At 36.2% G+C, this 25,249-nt stretch overlaps 1 protein-coding gene across 1 annotated transcript in view; it reads left to right on the top strand.

Annotated features, from left to right (window-relative positions):
* Nucleotides 1–25,249, top strand: part of CDH18 (cadherin 18) — a 191,956-nt gene that overhangs the window by 165,673 nt on the left and 1,034 nt on the right. Inside the window, 3 exon segments of the mRNA XM_072851356.1 lie at nt 3,574–3,695; nt 10,175–10,292; nt 24,009–24,260. Of these exon segments, the coding sequence (XP_072707457.1) occupies nt 3,574–3,695; nt 10,175–10,292; nt 24,009–24,260 (492 nt within the window).

The following is a 25,249-nucleotide window of genomic DNA, read 5'->3' as shown; positions in this document are numbered from 1 at the left end:
GTAGCTGTATTAAAAAACTTTCTTCTTAAATAGGGGTTTTAAAGTTTGCCTACAGAAATTACTGGAAGAGAAGATTCAAGACTTCAGACTGGCTGTTGTTAGGGACTTCTGTAAGTTCACAGAGGACTTGCTGGTGGAGGGGTCGATACTCAATGAAATGGATTCACTTTACAGATATTTAGTATTCTGGCAGAAGCACTATTTATTCTGGGAAAAGTCTCAAGCATAAGAAAGCAAGTCCCTAACGTAGGTGAATCAGAGCAATGTTTCTGCTTCAGTTATCCCTTAAAACAGTGAGCATTCACTGAAAAATCTACTCTTGAGGCACAATGCTAATAGGACACAGAATGGATCTGGCTCTTTTATAATGTGCAGGCCTGAAATATATGTCAGCACTGATTAACTTAAAACTGGAGATTTGCCAAACTGCTTCAAGAAATTTGTCTAATTAACAAAAATGTACTACTAAACGGATTAGTTATTAGAGTGGTTGGAAGACTGCAGGTGAGGTTTACACCTGACAAAAATTGGAGTTTATATTTAGTTTATAATAAAACCACAAAACCAAACCTAAAAAAAAAAAAAAGTTTGTAAGGTCCTTCTTAATTCATTCTCATTCTCTCCCCCCATTATAAACTGTGCTATCGCCTTGCATGCACATCTATGCAGTATACGCAATCTGACAAACTTCAAGACTGTTTTGGTAAGTGTTGTTAAGACTTTCCCGATTAGCATTTTGTAGTGAGTAGGCTGTCAATATGGAAATTTGCCTGCAAATGTCAACGAACCCAATGAGGTAACTGCTTCCAGAAAGATACTAATGATACCTTGTGCATTAAGAACTCTTTTGAACTGGTAAGGTATTTATGAATTCTTTGTACTGCAAAGCAGCTGCAGAACAAATAAAGGTAAACTCTCTGAATCTCCATGAAATCTCTTTGAAAATACTGCAAATTTAATAGACTAGAGTAAGACCACACTGGGTAGTAGTGACAGGCGTACAAGAGGACACATTCAAGATGGGGCAAAGAGGTCTGATACACTGTAGTGAAACAAAAGTATTTACCATTTTTTTGCTATGCATTGGACTAAAAAATTTGATTTTCCTTCCCCAGTAACTATTCCAAACATGCCAGACCTACAGAACGGTTCTCTATCTCTGGTACTCTCTGCCCTGTGCTCTTCCTGCGTTTTGGCTCCCTCCCTCTTAGATGTATTATGCCCCCTTATATCTTTGAAGATGGCCCTGCTTTGAGCTGGAGAATGGACCAGTGACCTCCAGAAGTCCCTCCCAACTAAGATTTTTTCAGTGATCCTATGATTATCTGATAATCGCAACTTTTTTTGCCTTCTGGCAAAAGCTTCTTCGGGATTTCTCTAGTATTAAAATCTTCAGTTCCTTCACTGTAGTTAATGAATCCACTCCCAAATGGATTTATTCACCCTTAACCCTTTACTGTGATCTGTTTTCCCTTTCCTTTCAATGCTTTTGTGTGCTGTCTCTTTGCTTTGTGTCCTTCCTTTAATTTATACCAATTTCTAGTTCACATACCTCACAAACTATGTGTGAAAGCTTCCTGAACGAAGCCTCAAGAACAAAGCTCCTTTGAGTTGTAGATCATCTCTAGATCATCTATTGCTTGATATCATGTCCTGTAATTGTAATTACAGGATTTTTGTAATTGGATTGTCTGATGGCATTGACAGTGGAAGTTACCTAAATGAGTTTGCAAGCTATATTTCAGTGAGCAATAAGAAATATTCAATCTCTGCTGCTTGTGCTGTTCTGCACAATCTCACAACCTACCTCCAGGGAAGGATCAAAAATCTTTTTGTGTTAATACTCATACTGCAAAGGGTCTCCTGGAGACAAGATTGCTTCCTTCAGTAGTAAGATTAAAGGTAGATGAATGGTTCCTTTCTCCCAACTGCTTAGTGAACAGCCAAGTGTCATTCTTCCTCACCTTCCTTCATATATTCCCAGCATTTTAACATTCCTCAAAGTCTTCCGCTAGAATTGTTTTCTAGATAGCAATGGAAAGCCTCAGTCTTGCATGAACACAATTGAGATGGCCTACTTTTGTCCCTTAGTTCACCTGTTATAAAGATATTCATAGTTTTGAGGTAAAACTGAAAAAAACAACAACCGAGGAAAATTTCAGTAAGAAAATTGTATTTGCAAGTCTAAATGTCTTCTGAGTGTGTTCTTATAACTTCTAATGCTAATGTTAACTGGGAATAGAGGTTCCTATATTATCTAAGTTAAGTCTTCCTTTTCTGTTGACTTTTTGGACCTCCTTTCTATTCCCATTTTATGGGGATAATTGACAGAGTTCCAAAAGTTAATTAAAATCATCAGGTGAACATAGACATATTAGTTAAAAAGAGAATGTGAAAAATCTGAAGACAACTTGTAAACCCCAGGCTCTTTGACTTAGTATCCCAGGTGAAAACAGAGAAGCATAAATCTCTCACTTTGTCAAAAGAAACTTCAACATTCTCAAATATTTTTTCATTGGGAGGCTACATTACTGGTGCCTTTGAATCCAAACATGTGTCTAACCAATGTCTTTCAGAATTCTAAGCAGAGGCCATTAAAGGTGTGACAAATCTAAGGCATTTTACAAATGACCCTTTTTGACAGAAACATGATGTGGATTAATTAAGATCAAAATAACTAAGGCAAATGAGGTTTAGACTACTGATGTTTCTTTTTTTTTTCTTCTCATGAGCACACACAGGGACATTTTAAAACACTTTTAACTTTTTAACACATTTAAAACACACAGGGACACTTTTAAAATGTCAATCTGTAAGACCCCATTCTTCCGTCTTGTTGTGTTTGAAAGATTGACTTTGCTATCTTCCACTGATAGTTTCATTTAATTGGTGAAAGTGAAATGAAGTTTGTAATCTAACTGATAGATACTTATACAGATTTCAGAAGGGGTATCTCAGCTAATTATAAAAAGATTTAATATATCATTCTTTCAACAAAATAAAATGTTCTTAGTACTTAGTAGTAAGAACAAGGGAATTATGGATTTTTAAAAATTGGGGTGTTTCCCATTTTATCATGGAAAGTGTATTCTCATTTAAATGATTCTATTTATTGTGCTTTTTGAGGGTGAGCTCTTTTTGAGAATGAGCTCTCATGCAAGAAAATAAAAAAGTTTTTAATATTTTTTGTATTGGATTTTATTTGGTACTGTGATGATGCTTTCACATTCATTACAAAGCAGTTGATAATTTATTAGCATACAGTGTGACAGTATGCGATAACTCTAACAGCTTTCTCCCACTTCAGTTCCAGAATAACTTGCATTTTTATTGATATGATATAACAGTGACTTAAGACTCATACTATACTTTCCATCCTTTTTTTTTAAATTATTTTTCAAAACAGTTAATGAAGCACAGCAAACAACATCTTTTTGTGTCTTGCTACCTACATTTCTGCAGCTGTATCTAGTTCTCATCCAGTTATTGTGTTAGGAAACCATGTTTAAATTGAGGATGTCATGGAATATTGAATATTTAAAAAGTCTTAATACCCCCTTGTGTATTTTGCAGACAATCCTGGGCTAGTGAGCCACGTTCCAGTTGGTGTTAGAATCCTGGATGTCAATGACAACCCTCCAGAGCTCGCCAGAGAGTATGATGTAGTTGTCTGTGAGAATGCAAAGCCTGGTCAGGTAACTCACAGTTATCTTTCTCCCAGTGAGAAAGAAGAATTACTTTATTTGTTAATGCCACATACGTAAGAAGTTTGATTCAGGGAACACATGTCATAATTCTTTCTGATTTCATTTTCGTATTTCACATTTGATTCAACTTTTTAACTGTATTAGGCTGAAGGGAGAAGATTTAGGAACTTGTTCAATATATCTTGTTGCTGCAAAAAAATACCCAAACTATCTTCAGTAAAGATGGGCAAAACTTTAAACTTGTCAGATAAGTGATGGAATTTGACAAGTCACTATCCTGAACAAAATGGATGAAGCAGATTTAACGTCTCTCATCTAAGTGCCACGTGGTAGCAAGTTTTCAAATATAGCTCAGTGAAATGGTTGGTTAACATGGTTGCCATCCTCACTTTTTGCATGTTGATTGCCCTTGTCTGTGCAGGGTCATTATGGAAAAGATGCTGAATGGGTTTTTCACAACTAAAGGGAAGGGGAGGGTCAGAACTGAGACTGAATAGCAGAAACACATTCCAGCCACTGCTCCTGTGATCGATGCACTTCATTGCAGTCCAATCTTTGACAATTTTACCAAGTACCTTTGCTTTTTTGGATAGATTGAGCTTTTACTCAGCACTCTATGCTGGTTTTGCATTATTACACAGGTTGTAAGTTGCAATTACAAGCTCATATCTTTCCTGAGGAATATATTACTAGTAATAACAGATTTCTCATCAAATCTTTAAAAGCAGTGTACATAAATGCATAGTGCATATTTCTATTTTTAATGTGGAGACTATAAAAATGCTGTACTTCATCAGACTATAGGCTGACCAAAGTTATCTCAAGTCTAAAGCTGACACCTAAAGAGCAGTATAAGAACATGGCAAGCATGTATGATACTTACCCCAAGTACTTCCTTGTCTCAGATCATTTGCAGATCATTTCCTGATCCAAGTGTGGTTTCTGTGTTTTTAATAATCCTTTAATAACCATCTCATATGAATCTGTCTAGCTTTTCCTACAACAAATATAAACTTTTGATATCTGCTACCTCATGCAGCAAGGAATTTTACAGTGTAATTGCATATTTCAGGAAGACCTAGTGTCTTCTTTTTTTTCTTTTTTTCTTTTTTTTTAATCTTCCCATGCTGTCTTCAATCAATATTTACCAATTCTTGTGTTGGGAGAGAGAGAGAGAGAGCAGTTGATCCCTATATATTATCACTGTGCCATTCATAAATCTCTAGCACATTGCCCCTCAGCCGTCTCTTGTCTAGACTGAAGAGTCCTACTTAACTTGGACAAGCCGTGATAAAGCCCTTCTAGACTTTTGATCATTCATCTTGTCCTCCTCTGAACTTTCTGCAATCCCTCTCTATTCACCTTGAGATGGGGAATCAAGATTCAAGATGCAGATATGCAGTGGTTTATAATTCTTATCATAGTTCATATTTCATAGTATATGATGATCTCTGCTTTGTTCTCTATTCCTTTCCTAGCAATTTCTAACAGTGGCTTTGCTTTTTAACCACTAGTAAGTACTGAATGCAAAAACCTGCCTGCCATAACACCAGTATCATTAGAAATAATGGTCAGCTCAGAGATCATCATCATGTATGTGAAGTTAAGACTTTAGGTCTATGTATAATGAATTTCACCTGTCTATATTGCCTGGCTACTGAGTATTGGAAGGTCTTTAGTGTCAGCCCTTCCTCTTTTCTTCCTTGAACAACTCAGTATCATAAGTAGATTTGGTAGGCTGATTATTCATACTCTTTATAAGACGTTTCTTATTACACTGACCAACGTATAAATCTGTGCAGAACAGGAAATCTCTGTGGCTTCCTTTCCTTGTGGAATAGACACTTTACAGAAGAGACCCTATTTCCTGTCTTTTGAGCAATTATTTGTGCAAGGACCTTCCCTCTTATCTCATGACTGCATAGTTTTCTTCAGGGCTCTTGTTGAGACACCTCACTCAAAGCCTTTGAAAATCTAAATAGGTCTGTCTATCAACTGAATATTCCTTATTAACATGCTTATTAAAGTAAAAATAATGTTTTGAAACCCCCAAATAAAGCCAAATATAGAAGAATTAGAACTTGTAAAAGACTAACTTAAAAAAAGATAAAATCTCTTAAGCATTAATTGCAATTGCTTTCAACATATCCTGATGTTTTTAAAATTATATAATTTAACAATAATTGTTCAATAATTCTTATAATTAATAATAATCTTAAGCATGCAGTGAAGCTAGCTCAGAATTGCTCTCTTTGCCGGGATTGGTGTTGGTGGTGAGTAGCTAATGTTTCTTATTAGGAAAGTTTTAACTCTCCAACAGTAGCTTTGCAAATGGAAATTTATGAGAGAGATTTTAAGGATAAAATAAGTTTTACTATAACAGCATTTGCTCCTGATTTAGGTTAGCATTGTATTTCTCTCTGAGCTACTGTTGCAAGCGTGAATGACTCTTGACCTCCTGCATTGCAGTTTAACACCCAAGATTAATGCTACCATGAAGGACTCTACAAGCAGTAGTTTAATGTGAAAGGCTGGATCAGCATGCTGTTGTATTCTTAAACTAACAGGACTCCATTACGTACATGACATGCACTAATTTTTATTTGCATTGCACAACAAGTCTTCAGAAAAGATTGTGATACCATTGCACTGTACAAAAAACAAAACCAAAACAAAACACAAAAGTACATGGCTCTTACTCAGAAGATCTTACTGTCTAGTTTAAGAAAGAAAATGACAACGTTCAACAAATATTGAGGAGGAACAAATAAACAAGGATTATAGAACAAGACAAGTGTTCCATATGCTAGAAAGAGTGCCCAACTGGATGGTTTTGAATCACTGAAAAGGCACTATTTACTCTGAGTTATCCATCATCTGGAGAATGATTCATAGGACTTATCACTAAAGAACAAATTCTGTCAGGTACTGCCAGGCATTTCTGCTTGACTAGTGCTTTGAGGTGGGGCTCCATCCCTGCACTACCCTGTGAGAGTCTTTATTTCTTTCCTCAGCACATCTATTTTGAATTTATTATGTGCAAGATAAACTAACCAATAGTTTGTCATCGGAAGACTTTTTGTGTTTGCTTGTTTATTTTCAGAAGAGTCTTCTATGGAGAGAAATCACAGTATCATTTAATTACACAGCCTCTGTCTCCTGCTTCTTTTTCCCTCCACAGCTCAATTTGTTTACTTTAAAAAAACAACAAAAACCTAATAAAACTTAAGGACTTAAGTGCTTAAATGAACCCCCCTAAGGCATCTCAAACAGATAATGCTTGTGAGAAGATGATCATTTCCATACTGAAGTAACAGCCTTACTCCCTTAGCAGTCACCTTATTGAGAAGAAAAACTAAGTATCTCCAACAGCTTCCAGGTGAAGCCTGGTAGATATTATATATAAAAGTAGATAAAGCAGCTGTGTTTTGATCTTAGATGGTATCCAGACTTGGACAACTCTGACTTCTAGAAATGTAGTTATTTTGTGAATGATTGTGAAATTTAGCCAATGTAGGAAAATGAAATTTTGCAATCTTCCACAAAGTGAACTTACAATGAAATTTTCCTTTGCTTCAAATGCAACTTGTTTTATTATTTTTAAGACAATGGGAGCAAATAGCAATGTAAAAAAAAGTTTAAATGCTTTGTTCTGGAAAGTGAAGGAGTGAAGTGTTGATGGTTTTCTGAATGTTTCCAAGTTCAGTGTTTGTCCTGGCAGAGTATGAACCTGTTAAAGTATCTGACTAGATCTGCTAGTCGTATTCACTATAGCTCTCCAAAGATTACGTTTTTTCTGGGTGCTTTTCAGAGGAATAATAGAAAAAGTTGTGATAGTAGTGAAATGTCATTTCCCTGACACTATCCATCACTGTAAATTAACACACAGGTGTGTGTGTGTATGTGTGCACGTGCGTGTGTGCACCCACACACACAAAGAACTTTTTCAGAATCACAGTGTATAAATAATGTGCTGCCAACATGAGCTACCTCACCCTGGATGCTGTTATTTCTAATTGCCAAAAGAAATCAATGTTAGCTGGTGAGGAACGCCTCTGCTTTAAGTTTGCCGTTTGTATATTTAGTTGTTTATTGATTCAGTTCTGAAAAGGATCTGAGTAGAATTTAGCACCTGCTCTCTATCCTCTTCAACTCTCTAATTCTCCTCCATTCTTAATATTCTTTCTTTTCTTGCCAACTCTTTCCTTTAAGAAAATAGCATAACCCTTCAGTTTCATCGCTTCAGTGCTGTCAAGTGAGCTTTACAGCAGCTGAGATTCTGTGTCTATAATTTTATTTTAATCAGCTTTGATAAGGTGCATGTTAATGTCTGCTAATAGGCCATTAATTAGTTGGCCTATTGATTAGAAAAGGGTTAACAGTACATTTGGGTGTCAAGAGGACACACACTTCTGTTCCTCACCTCTGAATTAATGTCTTAAAAATCTTTTCCTTAGAAAGCAAAAGCCTTTTCTGAAAGAGTGTGAACTTTCTGTTTAAAAACAGTTCTGTCAAAAATATTTCGGCCTGTCCTATTACACATACAATGTCTATTTTCCACATGGAAAAGCATGATTTCTATACCATTTGCTACTATACTTTTTACATACATTGGTGAATTCAGGGGATACTTGAATTTCCGTGTGTGAAATCAGGGAATATAGACAGTATATTTTGTTGAGTTTTAAAATTAGTCTTAAAAACAAATAAATTTTATATAGTTTTGCGGCACTGAGGTCTTGATAAAAGGTTGTTTTTTTTTTCAAAATGGCATGTTCTTGAAGCAAGATTCTGTGAAATGTCACTGAATGTTTTATGTAAGAGAGGGCAACAGGACAAAAGTTTATCTACTAGGCTGTCAAATAAAAGCTGAAGTTGCATGGCAAAATGACTTATATTTCACTGATAAACAGCAATGAGGATTTATAAACAATATTTAATAAATTCATATTTTTAAGGTCTTATCTGAATTTTTTTACAGCTATGTATGGTATTTAACAGTATTTTTAGTATTTGAGTAATAACAGAAACTGATTCTCTTGAAAATACTCTTCCATCAACTATTTTTTTGTCTTGCTTTGCCTCATACCTTTTCAACATTATTAACTAAATATGTCTCTCTAAGATAATCTTATATTTCTGTTTTTACATGGTAGTTGTTTCAGTAACAGATATGCCACCTTTGCAAAATTCAACAGAGAACAATAAGCTTTTGCCAAACTTTTTCACCAATATTGCCATCACTTTGGTAACTTGCTTGATTATAGACATTTCAGATTGATCTTATTCTGCTACAGTTCAGCAAAAAAGTATTACAACAAACTTAAAATATTCTCAGCAATTATAATCAGTATTGTTAATTGTCTCAGGTGTGTATAGTCAATATAATGTACTATATTGTATATAGTCAATGGAATAAGCATTGTACTCTATTGACTTTAAAATGTATTTGTTTTGCTTGTCTTATGTGAATGGAGGTAGAGAACTGTGTGTTGTCTTTTAGTTTTAAAACAGACCAAACCACTTGAGCCCACACTGTTTATGGTTCAGTCCAGACAGACTACAGCTGAACACTGAACAGAAAAATTCTCATGAAAAGAGCACTTTCCCTTCCCTCTTACATTTCCCTCAGGATATCTATCAGCTCTGTGCAGCAGTCTGTGTAGGCTTCACTGCCTATATCAGAAGAACAACTTTTATTAAATTCTACTTTAGCACTTGAGCTTCCAGGCCCAGCATGAAAATGAAAGCAGAGGTAGAAATATTGCTTGGTCACACATTCCAAAAGCCTGGCTCAGTTTTAGTTGAAAGTAAATTTTAAAAACCACCAGGGCTTTTGAAGGCAAAGGTCCTACCTTTCAAAAATACCTCTCCCAGACGTGGTTGCTGCATCTAATTCTGTTCCTTTTGGGCAAACCAGACTAAAACCAGGAGTAGCTGCTGTTCTTCCTCTTCTGTTCTCCAGCAATTTAAAAATGATTCTTAACAGGAATTTTAAACAGAGAGCTGGTATTATATACCTGCCACTTTGGTTAAACAATTATTTTTCCTAACCAATATTCAAGTGCATCTAATTATTGGGGTGGCAAGCAGACAATGCTCTGCATAGACCATCCTGGTTCAGCCTGAATTTTGGCTCCATAAAAACAGATATTTAGTTGAAACTGTAATTCTGAAAGTCACCAGTATGCAATGCAGATGGTGAAAATCTCTGTACCAGGTCCTGACCATATCAGAATGTCAGAAAGTATAGATGCTTTAGATACTTTTATCTAGCTCTGAAATGTGGTTCCTAAAATATTTCATGCTAGAGAAATCAAGCTAATGGCCCAGTCATTTCATGGGTTGAATTTAGCAGCAGTCAAGTAGAAAATTAAAATAAGCTAAGTTTGAGCATCCTGCTGAGGTCAGGTACTATTTGGGTCAAGTTCAAATTTCAACACATTCACTGTTCATTTTTATTTCAGGTAATTCAGACTATCACTGCAACTGACAAAGATTACTCTGCAAATGGGGCAAGATTCCATTTTTCCCTTGATGAAGGGCTTTCTTTGAATCCCAACTTTACTCTAAGGGATAATGAAGGTAAATCAAACACATAAATCTCAAAGAAATGCGTCTCTGTTTTGTCTTGGATGTCTCATTGAACAGAACAATTTCCATGCATTTCTTGACAGAAGGGGAAAACTGTAATCTGTCATCACTGAACTGGCTGGTATCAAGGACATGGTGTATACAACATGTTGCAAACTATGAATAGTCAGATACTGCATTTTATTTTTATATTCCATTTTATTTTAACATTTATACTTCATACATTCAGGAATGTTTTTTAAAAGTGCATTAATGAAAAAGATGTTGGCGATTTGGTCTATTTCTAGGTGACTAGCACTGGGTGGGTACTGTCAAGGTTATTGCCGGTTATTGCTTAAAGGAGAAAATAAGAATTTAAGGGGCATAAATGTTGAATTCATGCTTACTTTTATGGATATGATACCAAGACCTGGTCCTTCAGTGCTTCCTGGATGATGGTCTATCGCTTCATGCCCTTCCTAACAAAGTGTGCCTAAAAAGTACAATCAGAAATTCATAGCAGATAGGCCCAGAAGGAAAAGGGCCTTCAGAGTCACCCAGCCAAGTGTTTCAGAACATTTCTTGAATCAAAAAACCATCCAGCCTTTCCAAAAAAAACCAAAATCAGCCTAACTATTTGTTGAGTATTGCTTCATGGTTTCCATTTTGCAACCTGATGAAAACAAGAGTAAAATTTAAATGTTTGTCTGTAGCTTTCCTCTTGAGCTTTTGTGTATGTGTGTATTGTGTGGGTTTTTTTGTATAGATGTGTGGAAGTGGGGGGGGTTGGCTTTATTTTACAGTCATATTTTTGCAGTAGTGCCATGGAATACCTTCTGAGATCTTACAGTTCGCTACTCATCTGTAATGACTGAGAAGAATTAACTTAATTATTGGTACATATGGCATGTACAGTGATGTTTAAACTATTCTTTACCAATATTTTTTATCTGTTCGTAAAACCTTTCAGGGAAGGAGACTGCATAATCTTCCTAAAGAATCTGTTTCAATGTTTAACTATACTTACAGCAGAAAAAAATCAAGTCATGCTATTTGTTCGGACTAGATTCATGGTCCTCATATTCTGGTTCCAAAAGAGATCAATCCAATATCTATCACTATTAGAAAACTAATACTATTTGAAGGACTAATTCATATATTAAAAATATTCCTTAAGTGATGACTCCAGCCCTTTCCCAGATTAGTATATCAATTCCACTCAGATCGTGATGGAACATCATAGCAAAAGCCAGAGGGTGTTCCTGAATTAAAGGAAGTGTAGTGTTGTGTATTTTTGTATTTGAGTCTAAGATTCAAATAAACTCATTGAGTATTGGACTGCGATGTTATGTGGGAGACCATGGCCATGTTCATTTCAGTACAAGATACTTATATCAAGACGTGCTTTTGAATAACTCTTATTAAAATTGTGGTTCATGATGAAGTAGATGTTTTATGGTTTTGAACATATTTTAATTGGGATCTGTATTATATGTGTTTATTACCAGTAGAAAATGCTGTGTTATACTTTAAGGACTGCATGTCAACATAAGTTATTTACCTACACAGATTTATAAGAGATTGAGAACTTTTCATAAATCTCTAATGCGGCAGTGTCACGCTTTAGATATAAGTATGCAGCAGAAAGTATTTGCTGCTTTCTTGTTACGTCCCTGTCGCGGATGGAGTGAGAGTGCACTTCACTCGTTAGAGAGAAGTAAAAAATATAGTTTATTGATACAGAATAGGGAGTTAACAAAGTTCAATGTGACAGTGTTTTAACAAGATTCGATGGCGAGGCACACTTGATTATTTACTGCATAGAGGACAGGGTCAGACAAAACTGTCAGGGAGACCCTCCCGTTGAGTCATGAGGTTCGGAAGGATCCCCTTGCTTTCTAAACTCCTTCTCAGAGAGGAGTCTAGGTGCAGCTAGATCCAGTCCTAGTCCCAGACTTGGTCAACGGTTTATATCTAAAGGATTATATGTGTGCGCAATCAATCCTTTATATCACTTAGCTAAGATTTCAAAGTTTAGCATGCTATTAGTCACTTACCGAGGATCTGTTGCGGCAAGGAATCTCTCAACCTCGAAGAGTAACCTTGAGAGGCGTCCCTGCTCAAGGGGAGATCCTCGCGTGCAGCCCGCTGCCATGCAGGAGAGCTCAAAGGGCTCTTGGGCTGCTCACTATTTATGGGGATAAGATGATTGACCCATAGTCATATTTGCATGCCGACCACAGGTTTTAGTTTCTTCGGTGGGCGCGTTGCACAATAGCCCTAGGCTATTGTGTTATCTGTCTCCTGAATTCACTTTGAGCTGATGCAGCCATCGTGACCAGATGCATCCATTACAATCACCACTGGTGGTTATCACCTAAGTAGGGTTGCAGGAGATAAAGGTCGGGGGCAGGGGAAGAACACCGTCACACTCCCCAAGAGCAGTGAGCAATGATTTTACCACCAACAGCAGAAGGCAGTGTTTGGATTATCCTAAAGTTGGATTTGACAGGGGGAAGTAGGGGAAGGAACTGGAAAAGGTGTCCTTTAAGGTAAAGGCCTGGGGTGCATTATGTTTTTATTTCACCTAAGGAGTTACAAAAATTAAGTATGCACTTCCTGTAGCATCTCGCATAAAACTTCTACACATACAGAGACTCCAGAAGTGCAATTTCCAATTTGCCCATATAATTAACACAATTACAGTTTAACTCAAATCATAACAATAAATTTGTCTTAAAAACAAAAGCATTGTCACTATTTTGCTCAGCACATGACCCTTTGATTGTACTGTTTAAACACTGCCCTTTATTGGGACCTTTTCTTTGTGATATAATCTGTATGTAAAATATCAGTGAAACACTTTATAAAGTGCATTCACAATATCCAGTTATCTAGCATTCACAAGTTTCATATTTATCACCTATTCCTATTCAGAAACTGAATTTCTGTTGCTTTCTATGCCAGGAAATAGCTGAGAGATGGTGGGCAGAAGAGGCTTTTCTTATGTCTGTGACAAGTTTGCACTTTTGAAAACTCATGTTTTTGAGCATCAGCTGTTAAAAAGAATCAGAATGCTCTTAACACAGGATGGCTGCTATTTTTACTTCAGATTTAATAATTCTATAAAGGCTGGCATTCTTGGAGAGTTTTATTTGTTTGTTTGTTCTGTTATGTTTTTTAAAGAAAAAACCTACATCAATTGCCTTAAGAGAGTTTTCAATAATGTTTTGCAGAATGATAAAAACCGAAAACTTGATGACACATTGAAAGTTGTAGTCAGTGGTAGATGTATCTGTCACTGCAAAGCTATATTTCTCTTGCAGTCATCTTTGGATTCAGTCATCCTCTCCTTTTATTTCTTCAGGAAAAAGGTTTCGTTTCACAAAAATCTCAGCAGACATTTTCTTCCCTTGTTTTCATAACCCCAAACAACAGAATTCTGCTCTTTGGGCCCCAGTACAGTATTGAATGAATGTTGCCCTACTCCATTATTATCAGTAGAGCTACAAGATCAAAAGACTGTATGGCACTGAATTGGATCTTTAAATATTAACGCTTATATCTATGCACTTTGACTGAAATCTAGATCACTTGCACAATCATAAGACTTCATAGTTTGTCCCTACCTACCTGTAGAGGCTGCAGCAATATACAGTCCCAGCATGTGTATGATTCAGGTCAATAATATTCTATGGCTTCAGCAGAGGAAAGAGATATTAAAGCATCAGTCCAGATAATTGATCATATGACCAGTTAAACTTTTATCTCTTGTGCCTGAACTTGTGCCTTTACTCAGTAACAATACTCAAACAATGAGGATTGTTGCTTTAACATTGTTTACTCAAAAAATGTTAAAGCTCCAGCCTTTGAATATGCACCCTCATAATGCAGAGCTTAAAACCCTCAGGGAAACATGGGTCAGGAGACAGCCACAGGGGTATGCTAAATATGCAGTCCAACAGAACCTAAGTGTTGCTTGCATCACCTTCTGGATTCTGTTGGTGTTTATGATTTTCATTTTAAAGAAAAAAATGGAAAAGACAGAATATGTTACCTTTTTCCCTACTGACCAGATTCTTAAGCTACAGTAGATTCTTTGCTGCTATTTGACTTTTTTTATATACTGGCAAAGTACTATTCAGAGAAAGTAAAGGCTTAAGCGTATGAACAAGAGGACAGCCAACAAAATGATGCAGTATCTATACACATGTAAGCAAGACAGAACAAGAGCTGCAATAGAATTTCTTTACTATACAAAGAAAAGACATTAAGTTGTAATCATTTCCTGCAATTTTAGAAAGCAAACCCAGGGAAGATGCCTTTTTGTTTGTTTGGGAATTGTACTTATGAAGACTTTTAAATGAAAACAGGTCTATTTACAATTTATTCTGTCCAGAAAAATGTTGCAATTTCTATTAACACCTGGGCAGCCGAATACTTTTTTAATCTGGAGGTGTTTTTATGTTGCAGTTCAGATGCTACATAACTCAGTTCATTATTGTCTGTGTTCTTCTCACTTCGTTGTTTAGGATGTTATCATAGATAATTTTGAAATGCTTTTTTCACTTGTATGCAATGTCTTAAATTTACACTTTTTGCCTAATCAGAAATATCTGCTTTTGGATGTCCCATTTAAAATTTGCCAGGGCAATATGAGACTAAAAGAACCTTCTGTTGAGGAATCAGAGGAAAGATGAAAGAGCCTCTTCAGAATACAGCTGTTTCAAAGTACTGAATTTTAAAATTATACTTGTTTTATCCTGAAAGAATCATAATATTTTTCCAGGTGCTTAAAGAATGGTTGATATATTTGTCAAAATTTGTTAGTCTGATGGAAAATGCATGTGACCATATGTCATTGTTATGATATCCCTGACTGTTAATATATAGACACACACTTGCATAGTCCCTCTCTCTCTGTCTGAGTTTAAAAAAGTCATTCCCTCTTCCTGCCTATTTTTTTCCTATGAGAGACCTCTTTCAGAAGTTACACCACACTTTTCAGGGAGCTGGCAAAAGATTGAACCCCCAGAGGACAGTTCACTTAGGTGCAAGAGAACATTTATGAATGTTATGCACTGTAAAGCACTGTTTTGCCGGTGGTATTTATTTTTTTCACAAGATATACAGTCTACCATGGATGCTCCAATGGGTATTGTAAATTTCCTGGACGATAAGGGTTTGTACAGAGACTGTGCACATTCACCCAGCATTGACAGTAAGATTTGTACATTCTCTTACCTTAATAAATCGAGACTGCCAACTTCTGAAAGTAGACAAAGTTTACCTTACTTTCAAGGAAGAACAACTCCCTAGAGAATGCTTAGCATTTGTTCTCCTCTCCTTTTATTTCTTCAGGACAAAGGTTTCATTTCACAAAAATATTTGCAATTTTATTTTTCCCCTCTGCCCACTTTTCTCAAAGATCTGGCCTTTTGAAAATTACCCAGTGATGGATAATATTCTGGAGTTGGAACAAAGGTAGGCCATTTTTCTGATACTATCACTCTGAAGCTTCCTTTTTCTTAATGTTATGCCACAAGATACTTCAATACGCACAGTAGAGACGTGCTTTGCTATAAAATCTGGAACACATTGAGTTCAATGGCATCTGTATAAGATGAAATTTGTAATGAGTTCATCCACCCATGCCTGTGATGCAAATTAACATTTTTCCTGTGTTACAGATCAAAAATAAGTAAAAAAAAAAGATCAGTTTTACTTGTCATTGCTGTTATTTAGGAAAAGAGCAACCTCCAGAGAGTAATTCATCCCATCCCAGCATGAATTCCCTTGCAGAAGTTTCTGCTTATCTCTGTTCCCTATTATGTGCAAAATTCTTATCTCCAACCATATTGCACACAAAGTCTGTGGCAGGCCAGTGAACTGCCTTCAGGGCTTTAAAGTTGCAAATAAGCATGCCAGATACCAGACCATGTCTTAGTTGCATTAGATTGTCTGAAATGGCATTAAAAGAGGTCAGGTTGAAACCCCCACTTTGCAACCCAACATAAGCAGGAAACAGCTACATAGTTCCTGCCTTCATTTGCATCAAAGTGGCATGCTTGCTCCAGTTATGTAGTATTGCAAGTTACTACTGAAATCAAATATCAGTAGTAAAGAAGACAAGTTGTAACTTGAGAGAAATGATATCTGAGAAAGTGCAAAGTTATCATTATACATGGTGACTGTAAGCACAGTCCATAGAAGTGCTGTTACTGTAAACAGGTTGAATGCCTGAGCAGGTATTATCACAGAATGAACATATGAAAGTAAAAAAGGAATTCTACCATGAGTACAAAGGACAGAAAACCAGGACTAGCTACCACAGAGGGAGACATTTTTCTTCCACAGGCCTGTGAACTTCTTTGATCTTTTTTTGATTTAAAAAAATTGGATCTAAGATTGATCAGGTAGGTGAGTTAGTGCATAGTGTATGGGTTCTTCATACATTTGTTTTCAGTGCTGCTACCTCTTGGTGTTTCACAAACCAACCCATAAGCAAATAACTATGTTTCAGGCCCAAAACCTCTGCTATGTTGCTTTTCATTTTTGCTACCCAGTGAACTAGAAAGGAAGCCCGTTGGCAATAGCTTTGAAACCAGCACAAAAGAAAAAAATGTTTACAAGAGTTATCACTAAAGAAATGAAACAGAAATGCCTATCAATGTAGTCCTACACAAACAAATTAACTGCTCTAACTTTAGAAATATAAGAAATGCAAATCATTACAATATATTTCGGTTTGTTTTTAATTAGTTATGACTTCTCAGAAAATTTATAGAAGTTGAACTGCTGATATAAGCAGACCTGAAAATTAAAACATGCCTTAAGCTATAAACAGGTTTTTACTCTATTTTTTTACTTCCATTTCTCTTGTGCCTGCCTGTAACGTATAATGTGTCAAAAGAATTCTCAAATTGTGAACAATAAATGAGTATCCTCCAAAGTGCTCCAGTAGTCACCTTCCATGGTGTTATCATTGTATTTCAGCTTCCTTGATTTTCCTATGCCCTCCTTTCTTTTGTTAGTTCAGAAGCTCAATGTAAAAAGGCAGAGATGATGGAAAGAGGAATGTGATAACAGCCTTGTATACAGTGTGCAGTCTGGCTTAATAAACTACCACATCTTCAGAGTGTGAAGAGTTGTGGTGTTGGAGCCATGCAAAATTTCCCATGTGCAACCTCAGACCCACTTGAGATGAATCTTAAGTTCTAATTGCCATGTTTGCAAAGCATGGCCCAAAAGCGAGAAAGTTTAAATCATGAAATGGGGCAATGTGCACCACAGGGAATCAGATAAATCTTTCTTCTCCTATGTTGGAATTGTTAATTTCCCTTAGCAGCCAGACCTTTCATCTGCAGCAAGTCCTCGTTCTTATCATGGTTCTCAGGGGTGAAGTTCCCAGTTTAAATCTACTGAGATAAAGAAGTCTTTCCTTCCAAGCCTAAAAGAATCAGATCTGTACTTCTCATCATCCTAGTGCTATTGCTGCTATCATATACACTTGTCTTTCCTGTCTATCTGCTGTATCTGTTTTCAGGTATCAAAGGAATTTCTCAATCCATGATCCCCCCTCCTCCCTTTCAAACTAACTTTTTTGATATAACGTTTTTTTCCCCCTCAGTAAACCTTTTCCTAGGTCATCAGCGTCTGTCTTCGTACTTGGCTGCTTTTACAATTTGTGGGATTTTTTTGTTTCATGTTAAGATCCTTCTCTTAAAAGTTGCTGTCTTTCTAGTTCCCCTCTCAATGGGTTCTCCGATAGTTTTTGATAAGGAATGTGAACAATTAAAACATAGAAGCTTAGAACATCAGAATAGCTGTCAGCATACCGTTGGTACTGCAGTTTGGCTAAGCTTTTATTATCTATTTATTTTGCTCGCATACCTTTGCATATGATTGTCCTCTAGAATAGAGCTCTGACTAGAACATGAGTATTATGCCCATGTCATTAGCTTTGGTCGTTTTCCACTACCCTTGATTCTCAGTGACCTTTGGAAAATCAGTTCTTAGATGAAGTTTTCTTCTCTGTAAAAACGCTAAGAGTTCTAATTTGTAAAATATTCTAAAAGATTTAATGAGAAAGAATAGTATGTAAGAGTTAAGTTATTTTCCAGTATTTTATTTATCTGTACACACAGGCATGCGCTAAGAGTTACTATCTGTAACTCTGTGTAATACTGAGAGTAATAGTAAGAATTATCACCTCTGATGATACTGGCAGCAGAAAATTTCCATGACAGTGACCAAAAGATTACAATCATACTTTTTATTTGTGTTCAAATTTGTGAAATTGCATTGAAGGAAAAGCTTTACATTGTTTATTTGAGAATGCTTAGAATTGTGTGTGTTTTTACAGAATGTCCTGGATATATGTCATGTAACATCTGTTTCTACAGAAATCTAGTTATTACTCAAGAGAATACAAATAACATAAATTCACCATGGCAAATTTTTGAAATTAAAAATTTGATTCTGGCTCCTTCTTTGCCTAAAATTATGTCTTATACTAATATTTAATTCTATAATGTTAAAGATACAAGAAAAACAATTTAATTTTGAAAGAAGAAATACAACATTAAAAGAAAAAGGTCTATTTTTTCAATTTGTATTTATCTTGTGCAGTATAAAAATGTCAGTTCCTTGTTTGGTAAGACCTTCCACCCCAGCCAAACATGGTTTAATTATAGCTCTTTTCAAATGTTTTCACTGTAACATTTGAATTGTCCAGTTTTTCCATTTTCTCCTTTTCTTTTTACTTGTCTCACAGTTTTTATTTATTGCCCTTACAATTTTCCCCCCTATCTGTCCACAGTTATCCTTATCACACACATGCTCACAACTCAATGCTCTTTCCTTTACATCCTTGCCAATAGTCTCTGTGCTTAAATCCTTTCATTACTACTAGATTCCTGCTCAGGAATCCTCAGTTATTCTTCATTATATTTGGTCTCTGATGCTTTTCTTTCCAGCCTGCATTTTCATCATTGCTTCTGTAACTGTATAGTGATACTGGATCATTCTTTTTTAGATTTATGCCAGAGGATGGAAGGAGGCCATTATGCTTTCCTGCTCAGATTTGAATACTGGGCTTTCTTTGGGTGTAGGCCCAGGAAGATTCACATATAGAGAAAATTTTATAGGATTTTCTTACTTATATGAACAAGGTAGCTGAACTGAAGTGTTTGGGGCTTGTAGATACCATAACAGAAATGAAGTAGAGTATTAAGCAGAAATGAAAGACTGTTCTTATTATTGGTAATAACACTGTCACCTTTTGGATTTAGCATTATAAGATCAGAGAATCTTTTCTTTTGGGATAAGAGACATAACAGATGTTAATATTAATGCTTAGCTCATGGATATGGTGTCACTTACTACCAATAGGGAATTATATTTCAAGCTGAGTCTGTAAACATATCCTTAGGTTTTTAAAGGTATTATTTCTGGATAACTTTGTTGTGTGATTGTCATCTTCTCATTTGTTGTAACTTGAAATATAATTCTCCTTAGAACCGTGACTTCTTTGAAACTGCTTTCTCTTTGTGTTGATAAGTACATGTGCTAAAAAGTGCATATGGGAGTATTGCACTTCTCTGATGACTTCAGTGGGATTCCTAGGTGACCACTCAGATTTTAGTTTATTGTGGCAGTATTGGTGCTGAGGGGAAAAAAAAAAAATGAAAAAAAAAAACCAACCACCCACAAAGAAAAACAGGACTGTGACTGTTCTCTTGCAATCAAGCTTAATAACACAGGCTGACTGTGTACATTACAAACCACTTAGCCTTGTACCTCTTCTGGACCCTGTGTAGTACCCAATGGAGCTCAGATTTCATTACTATGTTTTTTTTTCTCTTCTGAGTTTGTGAAATAAAGTGAAAGTTGTATTGCAGCCCAGAAGAGCAGTGTTATCATGTCACAAAAGGAAGTTATGTGCTGCAGAGTGTGTAGCACGAGGTTGTTTAGGGATGCTTAAGGATCCGCAGGCTGTTGGAATGATGTTGAAGCACTGTGTGATGTGGGAGGAGACAAACGTGGTGCAATGGTTCAATCTCATCCATACTGCCTGCTGGGAAGGGTCTCTGGTGTATGTTATTAACTCTGACTGTGGTTGGGTGTTACATGAAAGAGTTCTAGTTGGTGCAGACCAATGAAATACCAAGGAGGATGCTAAAATTTAGCAGTGTGAACAGTGGCTGTTCCAGGGATCACACTCACTCCCCCGCCTTGTTTTTTTTAACAACCTGCAACTGCAGGAGGTAAAAGAGAAATTGTTAGAAAGGAGCTGTGCTAATAATCTGTAACAAGTTGCATTTCAAGGAAGGGAAGCAATTGTAAATTGGAATCTGAACAACTAGAAAGTCAGTGGAGTTTTTTGTGCATATAGGAGAAATGATGATGAAGCTTTTTTCTGAGTGTAGAAAGGCAGAAGCAGCAATCATCACCTTATATATATATATACTGATAACATAGACTTATTTTTATGCAAAATATGTATTTGTTTGAAATTCCCTACCAATCACAGATATGTGAGTTTATATCTGCTCTTGGGCTGTATCTAGAGCTCAATCTGCCACTGCTTTGGCAGCTGACAGGCAGACCAACTGACAGTCATTTTGTATTCTATGGTGGTTTCCCTCTTTGAACCACTGGAGATTTTATCTGTGTCCTCCAGCAGTATTAGGGAAGTTGGGACTGACAGTCCAGCATTAAAAAAATGGAGATAGTGGCAAATGAGCAAGATATTTTTAAAAAGCAAGCAAAGTTTTTTATGCAACATCATGTAGCAGAAAGGTAAAACAGCTGCTTACTTTACCCCCTGATTATACCAATATATATGTTGAAAAATGAAAAGGCATACAGGCAATGTACCTCTTTGTGTTCCATAAGATTATTTGCTTCTTTTAGGAGTATTTTAAAATAGATCACTGAGATTGTTCATGTACTGCATTTAATAAAAAGTAGAAAACCAGACGTATCAAAGAACAAGCTGGTCCAAATTTGTAAAATTAGACCTGGGACTTTTCCATATATCTTTAGGAAAAAAAAAAAAAAATTAGACTGGCAGAGCCTAGTAAGACCTCCATGGGTGGGCACAATCTGTAATTATGGTCTTCAGGCCACTACTCACTCTGCTTTAGGGGAGAGTTTTCTTTGTACAATAAATGCAATCTGAATTTCAGTGATATCAAGCTTGATTTCTTCAATCAATTGACTCAATTATAACACAGAACACTTTGCTCCCTAGTCTAGTTGCAGAATAAGGTGGAAATAATTTATTTCTTAACTATAAGACAACAAAAAAAATCAGCATTACTGAGAATACCATAGTATGTTTTTATAAGGTTTCACAAGCCCAGATTAAGCAATATGGAGAAGAGCTAAAGTTTAACAGAGTTTTTATAAAAATAAAAGAAATATTTCTGCAAGTCATATCTATAGGTATATAGGAATCATTTCCACAACCCTGTATCAAAAGAAAATGCTGATTTACTGTATATCTTTTAGTCACCTCAGTGTTAGGGTTCTTCCGCAGGTTATTGAAAACACTTTTTTATTTTGTGTGTGTGTGAGTGTAGTATCTGGCTACTTTGTAAGTAAAACAGTATATCTTACCATAGGTATTTTATAACCTCTGTGCAAATATTATTTCCACAGCATGATGATCTTACTCTGTGTCAGATTTTTTTCAGATGAAAGAATTATCTGTTCATCTCATTCTGATTTCAGTAGGGTTCTGTAAATGGAGTTAATATAAATGGCGTTATAAATGGCTGGTGTCATGCCTCTAAAGAGGAAGTTGGCATGAATCTTGGGATTCAGTCATCAAAAGTATACCTTGACATGAACAAGCAGAAGAGGACTTAAAGGCCTACTGCAAATAAATAAATAAATAAAAATCATATTTTGCACCCACTGCAAATGAGAAGAACAAAACTTAATGAGTATGTAACAAAGTCACCATGCTGGAGATTTCCAAGAAGATAAGTAGGGGGGGTAGAAGAAGAAAAGATAATGCACTTCAATGCAGTGGAACGTGATGCTCAGCCCTTGGCTCAGCAGCAAGGGTATTACTTCCCACCCCATACGTATTTCTCATGTGAAACCCGTTACCAAATATATTATGTTATGATATTATGCTGATGTGGGGCTATGCTATTAGTTTTTCTCAGTACCACTGTTGGGTGATATGCAAAAGCAAAATGTTGAGAGAAGTGAGTTAAAATGAATGTTTTAAAATTTGGCACAGAGCTTGATAGAAGATGTGGCATGAAGAGTAGTCACGTGGTAAACAGTTTATATGCAGTTTAAACAAAGACTTAACTCCTTCATTCAATTTGCATGTGGAAAGTAGTCAGTCCTATGGGCTAAAATATGCCACACTAGCTGTATTGTTACACTAGATTTTCACAAGGTATCACAGACACCATTTTTCCATAGATTATGGTAAACCTATTTAATGCTGTAGCTACAGTGGTAAGGAAAAATAACTTTTCTGGTTTGTTTGTAATAGGAAGAGAAACCCAGCAGATGCATTTTTGCACTTATCACCCCTGTGTTGTTTGTTAAAAACCTCCAAACCCACAACCCTGCAGTTTGGAAACTGTGTGACTGTTAATCATGGGCAAACAGTACAAGAGAAGAGCTCTTTTCTTCCAATCTCTCTTCCCATTTCTCAGTCCCCATCTCTCTCTCTCTCCACAACTGCTCATGTCTCTGATTTCTCACTGTCTCAAATTTTGTTCGATTTATCTGTGGGCTCTTCTTCGGGGGCCAGTACTTTTAAAGTAGTGGCAACAAACTGAAATTAAATTTTACGCATATGAAAAGAAGATATAACTATATATTATTGTAGCATTTCTTCCCCTGCATTCTCTTTATGCCCCTTAATTTCTTGGACTTAAAGGGATATGGGTGGCATCTTACTATCCTAATTAATGCCTATAAATGCTCTTGCAACACGCATGTAATAAGCATTAGTATTCTCATTAACTGTAATATATGCCAGATAGACCTATAGTTAACATAACAGTGACATTATCTTACATCACTTTCTCTCCCCTTTCCTTACTTACCTTTAACCTCTACCAGTTTAGAACATTTAATATCTGCTCTCTTCCCTTTCCTTTCCCTTCCCTTTCCTTCCTCCATCCCTCTTCCCTCCCCTTCTTCCTCTTGACCTCCCCACAGCATGAGTCTTTGGCCACTGTCCTTTCAGTTGTTTTCTGAAAGCTCACTTGATCTATAAAACCTATCACAAACAGTAAAACATGAAAGTCTTATTTTTACTTTTACTAAAGACCTTTTAACATTCTTCTGAGAATCAAGAGGATTTTATGATGTGGATGAATTCCACAACAGATATTCTCAGAATTCCAGGTATTCACATTTACAAGTGTCTATATACTACCAACAGTGTAACATGGGATGAAAACACTTGCAAACTGGGCCCGAAATGTTTGTCAAAGTTCATTTAGACTCTAAGACAGGTACATGAGCTTCAGTAATCTTATTTATGTAAGCTAATTGCTTTCCTCTGCCTCCTCTTTCTCCCCTGTTGGCCATAAATGCTTCCTGTCAAGTTTTAATTCTAGATTGTGCATTTCCTAGGACTGTCTAGTTTTAAGATGCCCCGTGCTTCTACTCGATGGGAAACAGTCAATTAGATTTTTAATTTTTTTGCTTCATTAAAATGATATTCTGGTTTTGATATTGTAGATAATACAGCCAGTATCCTGACGAGACGAAGGAGATACAGTCGAACCACTCAAGATATCTATTACCTCCCGGTTTTGATTTCTGATGGTGGAGTGCCCCCTCTCAGCAGCAGCAGTACTCTCACAATTAGGGTTTGTGCGTGTGAGAGAGATGGACGAGTGAGAACGTGCCATGCTGAAGCTTTCCTCTCCTCAGCTGGCTTGAGCACAGGAGCTTTAATCGCAATCCTGCTCTGTGTTGTCATTCTTCTTGGTAAGCCATTTTCAATATTAAGTAATGCTATCCTTCCACTGGCTCTCTGAATATGACAGGGCAGAAATTTTTAATATTATATGTTTTTGAACCAGAGGCTGCCTGGTAGTAGGAGGTAATTAGAAACACATAGCTGTGATTAGGGGGAAAGGTTTAACTAAAATTATTAGGGAAAAATGCCTTTAAAGTACATTCATGAATATCTGGAATCCACTAGAAATTATTTTTCAGAGGTTATCAAGTAATTAGCACTGCAGATCTTTTTTCTGTAATTTGGAAAGATTTCAAAAAGCCACTGACTCTAAGACCATGTCTAGAACAGTGTGAAAAATGATAGAAAAGAGATGAGGAAAGCTTTTTGAAATGCATTACACTGTAAGAAGCACCATTAGCACTGTGCAAAAGCCATTTCTTAATTACCTTTGTGGGACAAGCTGATAGCAATGCACAACATAATCCACAGGGGCAAGGGACATATGAGACTATAAGATGACTCCATTAGATAAAAGCCTTTGCAAGTGCATTTTCTCTTGACTATTTTTTTGCCCAGACCAATTTGAATGTTACCCATTAGTTAATATTCTCTTTTTTTTTCCTGGCAGAGGCACAACTTGCTGGGCACATATCTCTGTACTACTCATGTGTCTTTCTGCATTCTTATAGAGATGGCAAGAAGTAATGAGAATTGCACTGTGACCCATGTAGGAAATTTTGAGGTTGCTTTTTTTTTTTCCAAAGGCTCTACATTTTCTAAAGACTACTTTTCTCACAGGTTACTTCAGAACTACCTTGTCAGAAAGCTGTTTTAAAATGTATAGTAATACATTTAGTTTCTAATCTTACATTTTATCATCAAAGATTGAATATTTATAAGATAAAAAATAAACCTTTTACATTTTAATTCAGTATATATGCTAAATATCAGTTTTAATGAAGCACTGAAAGCCCTTAACAATGCTTCTGAAAAATGTCAGCCTTAGTTACTCATT

Source organism: Ciconia boyciana, chromosome 2, assembly GCF_034638445.1.
Source record: "Ciconia boyciana chromosome 2, ASM3463844v1, whole genome shotgun sequence".
Classification (NCBI taxonomy): domain Eukaryota; kingdom Metazoa; phylum Chordata; class Aves; order Ciconiiformes; family Ciconiidae; genus Ciconia; species Ciconia boyciana.
This window is presented reverse-complemented; position numbering and strand designations above follow the sequence as displayed.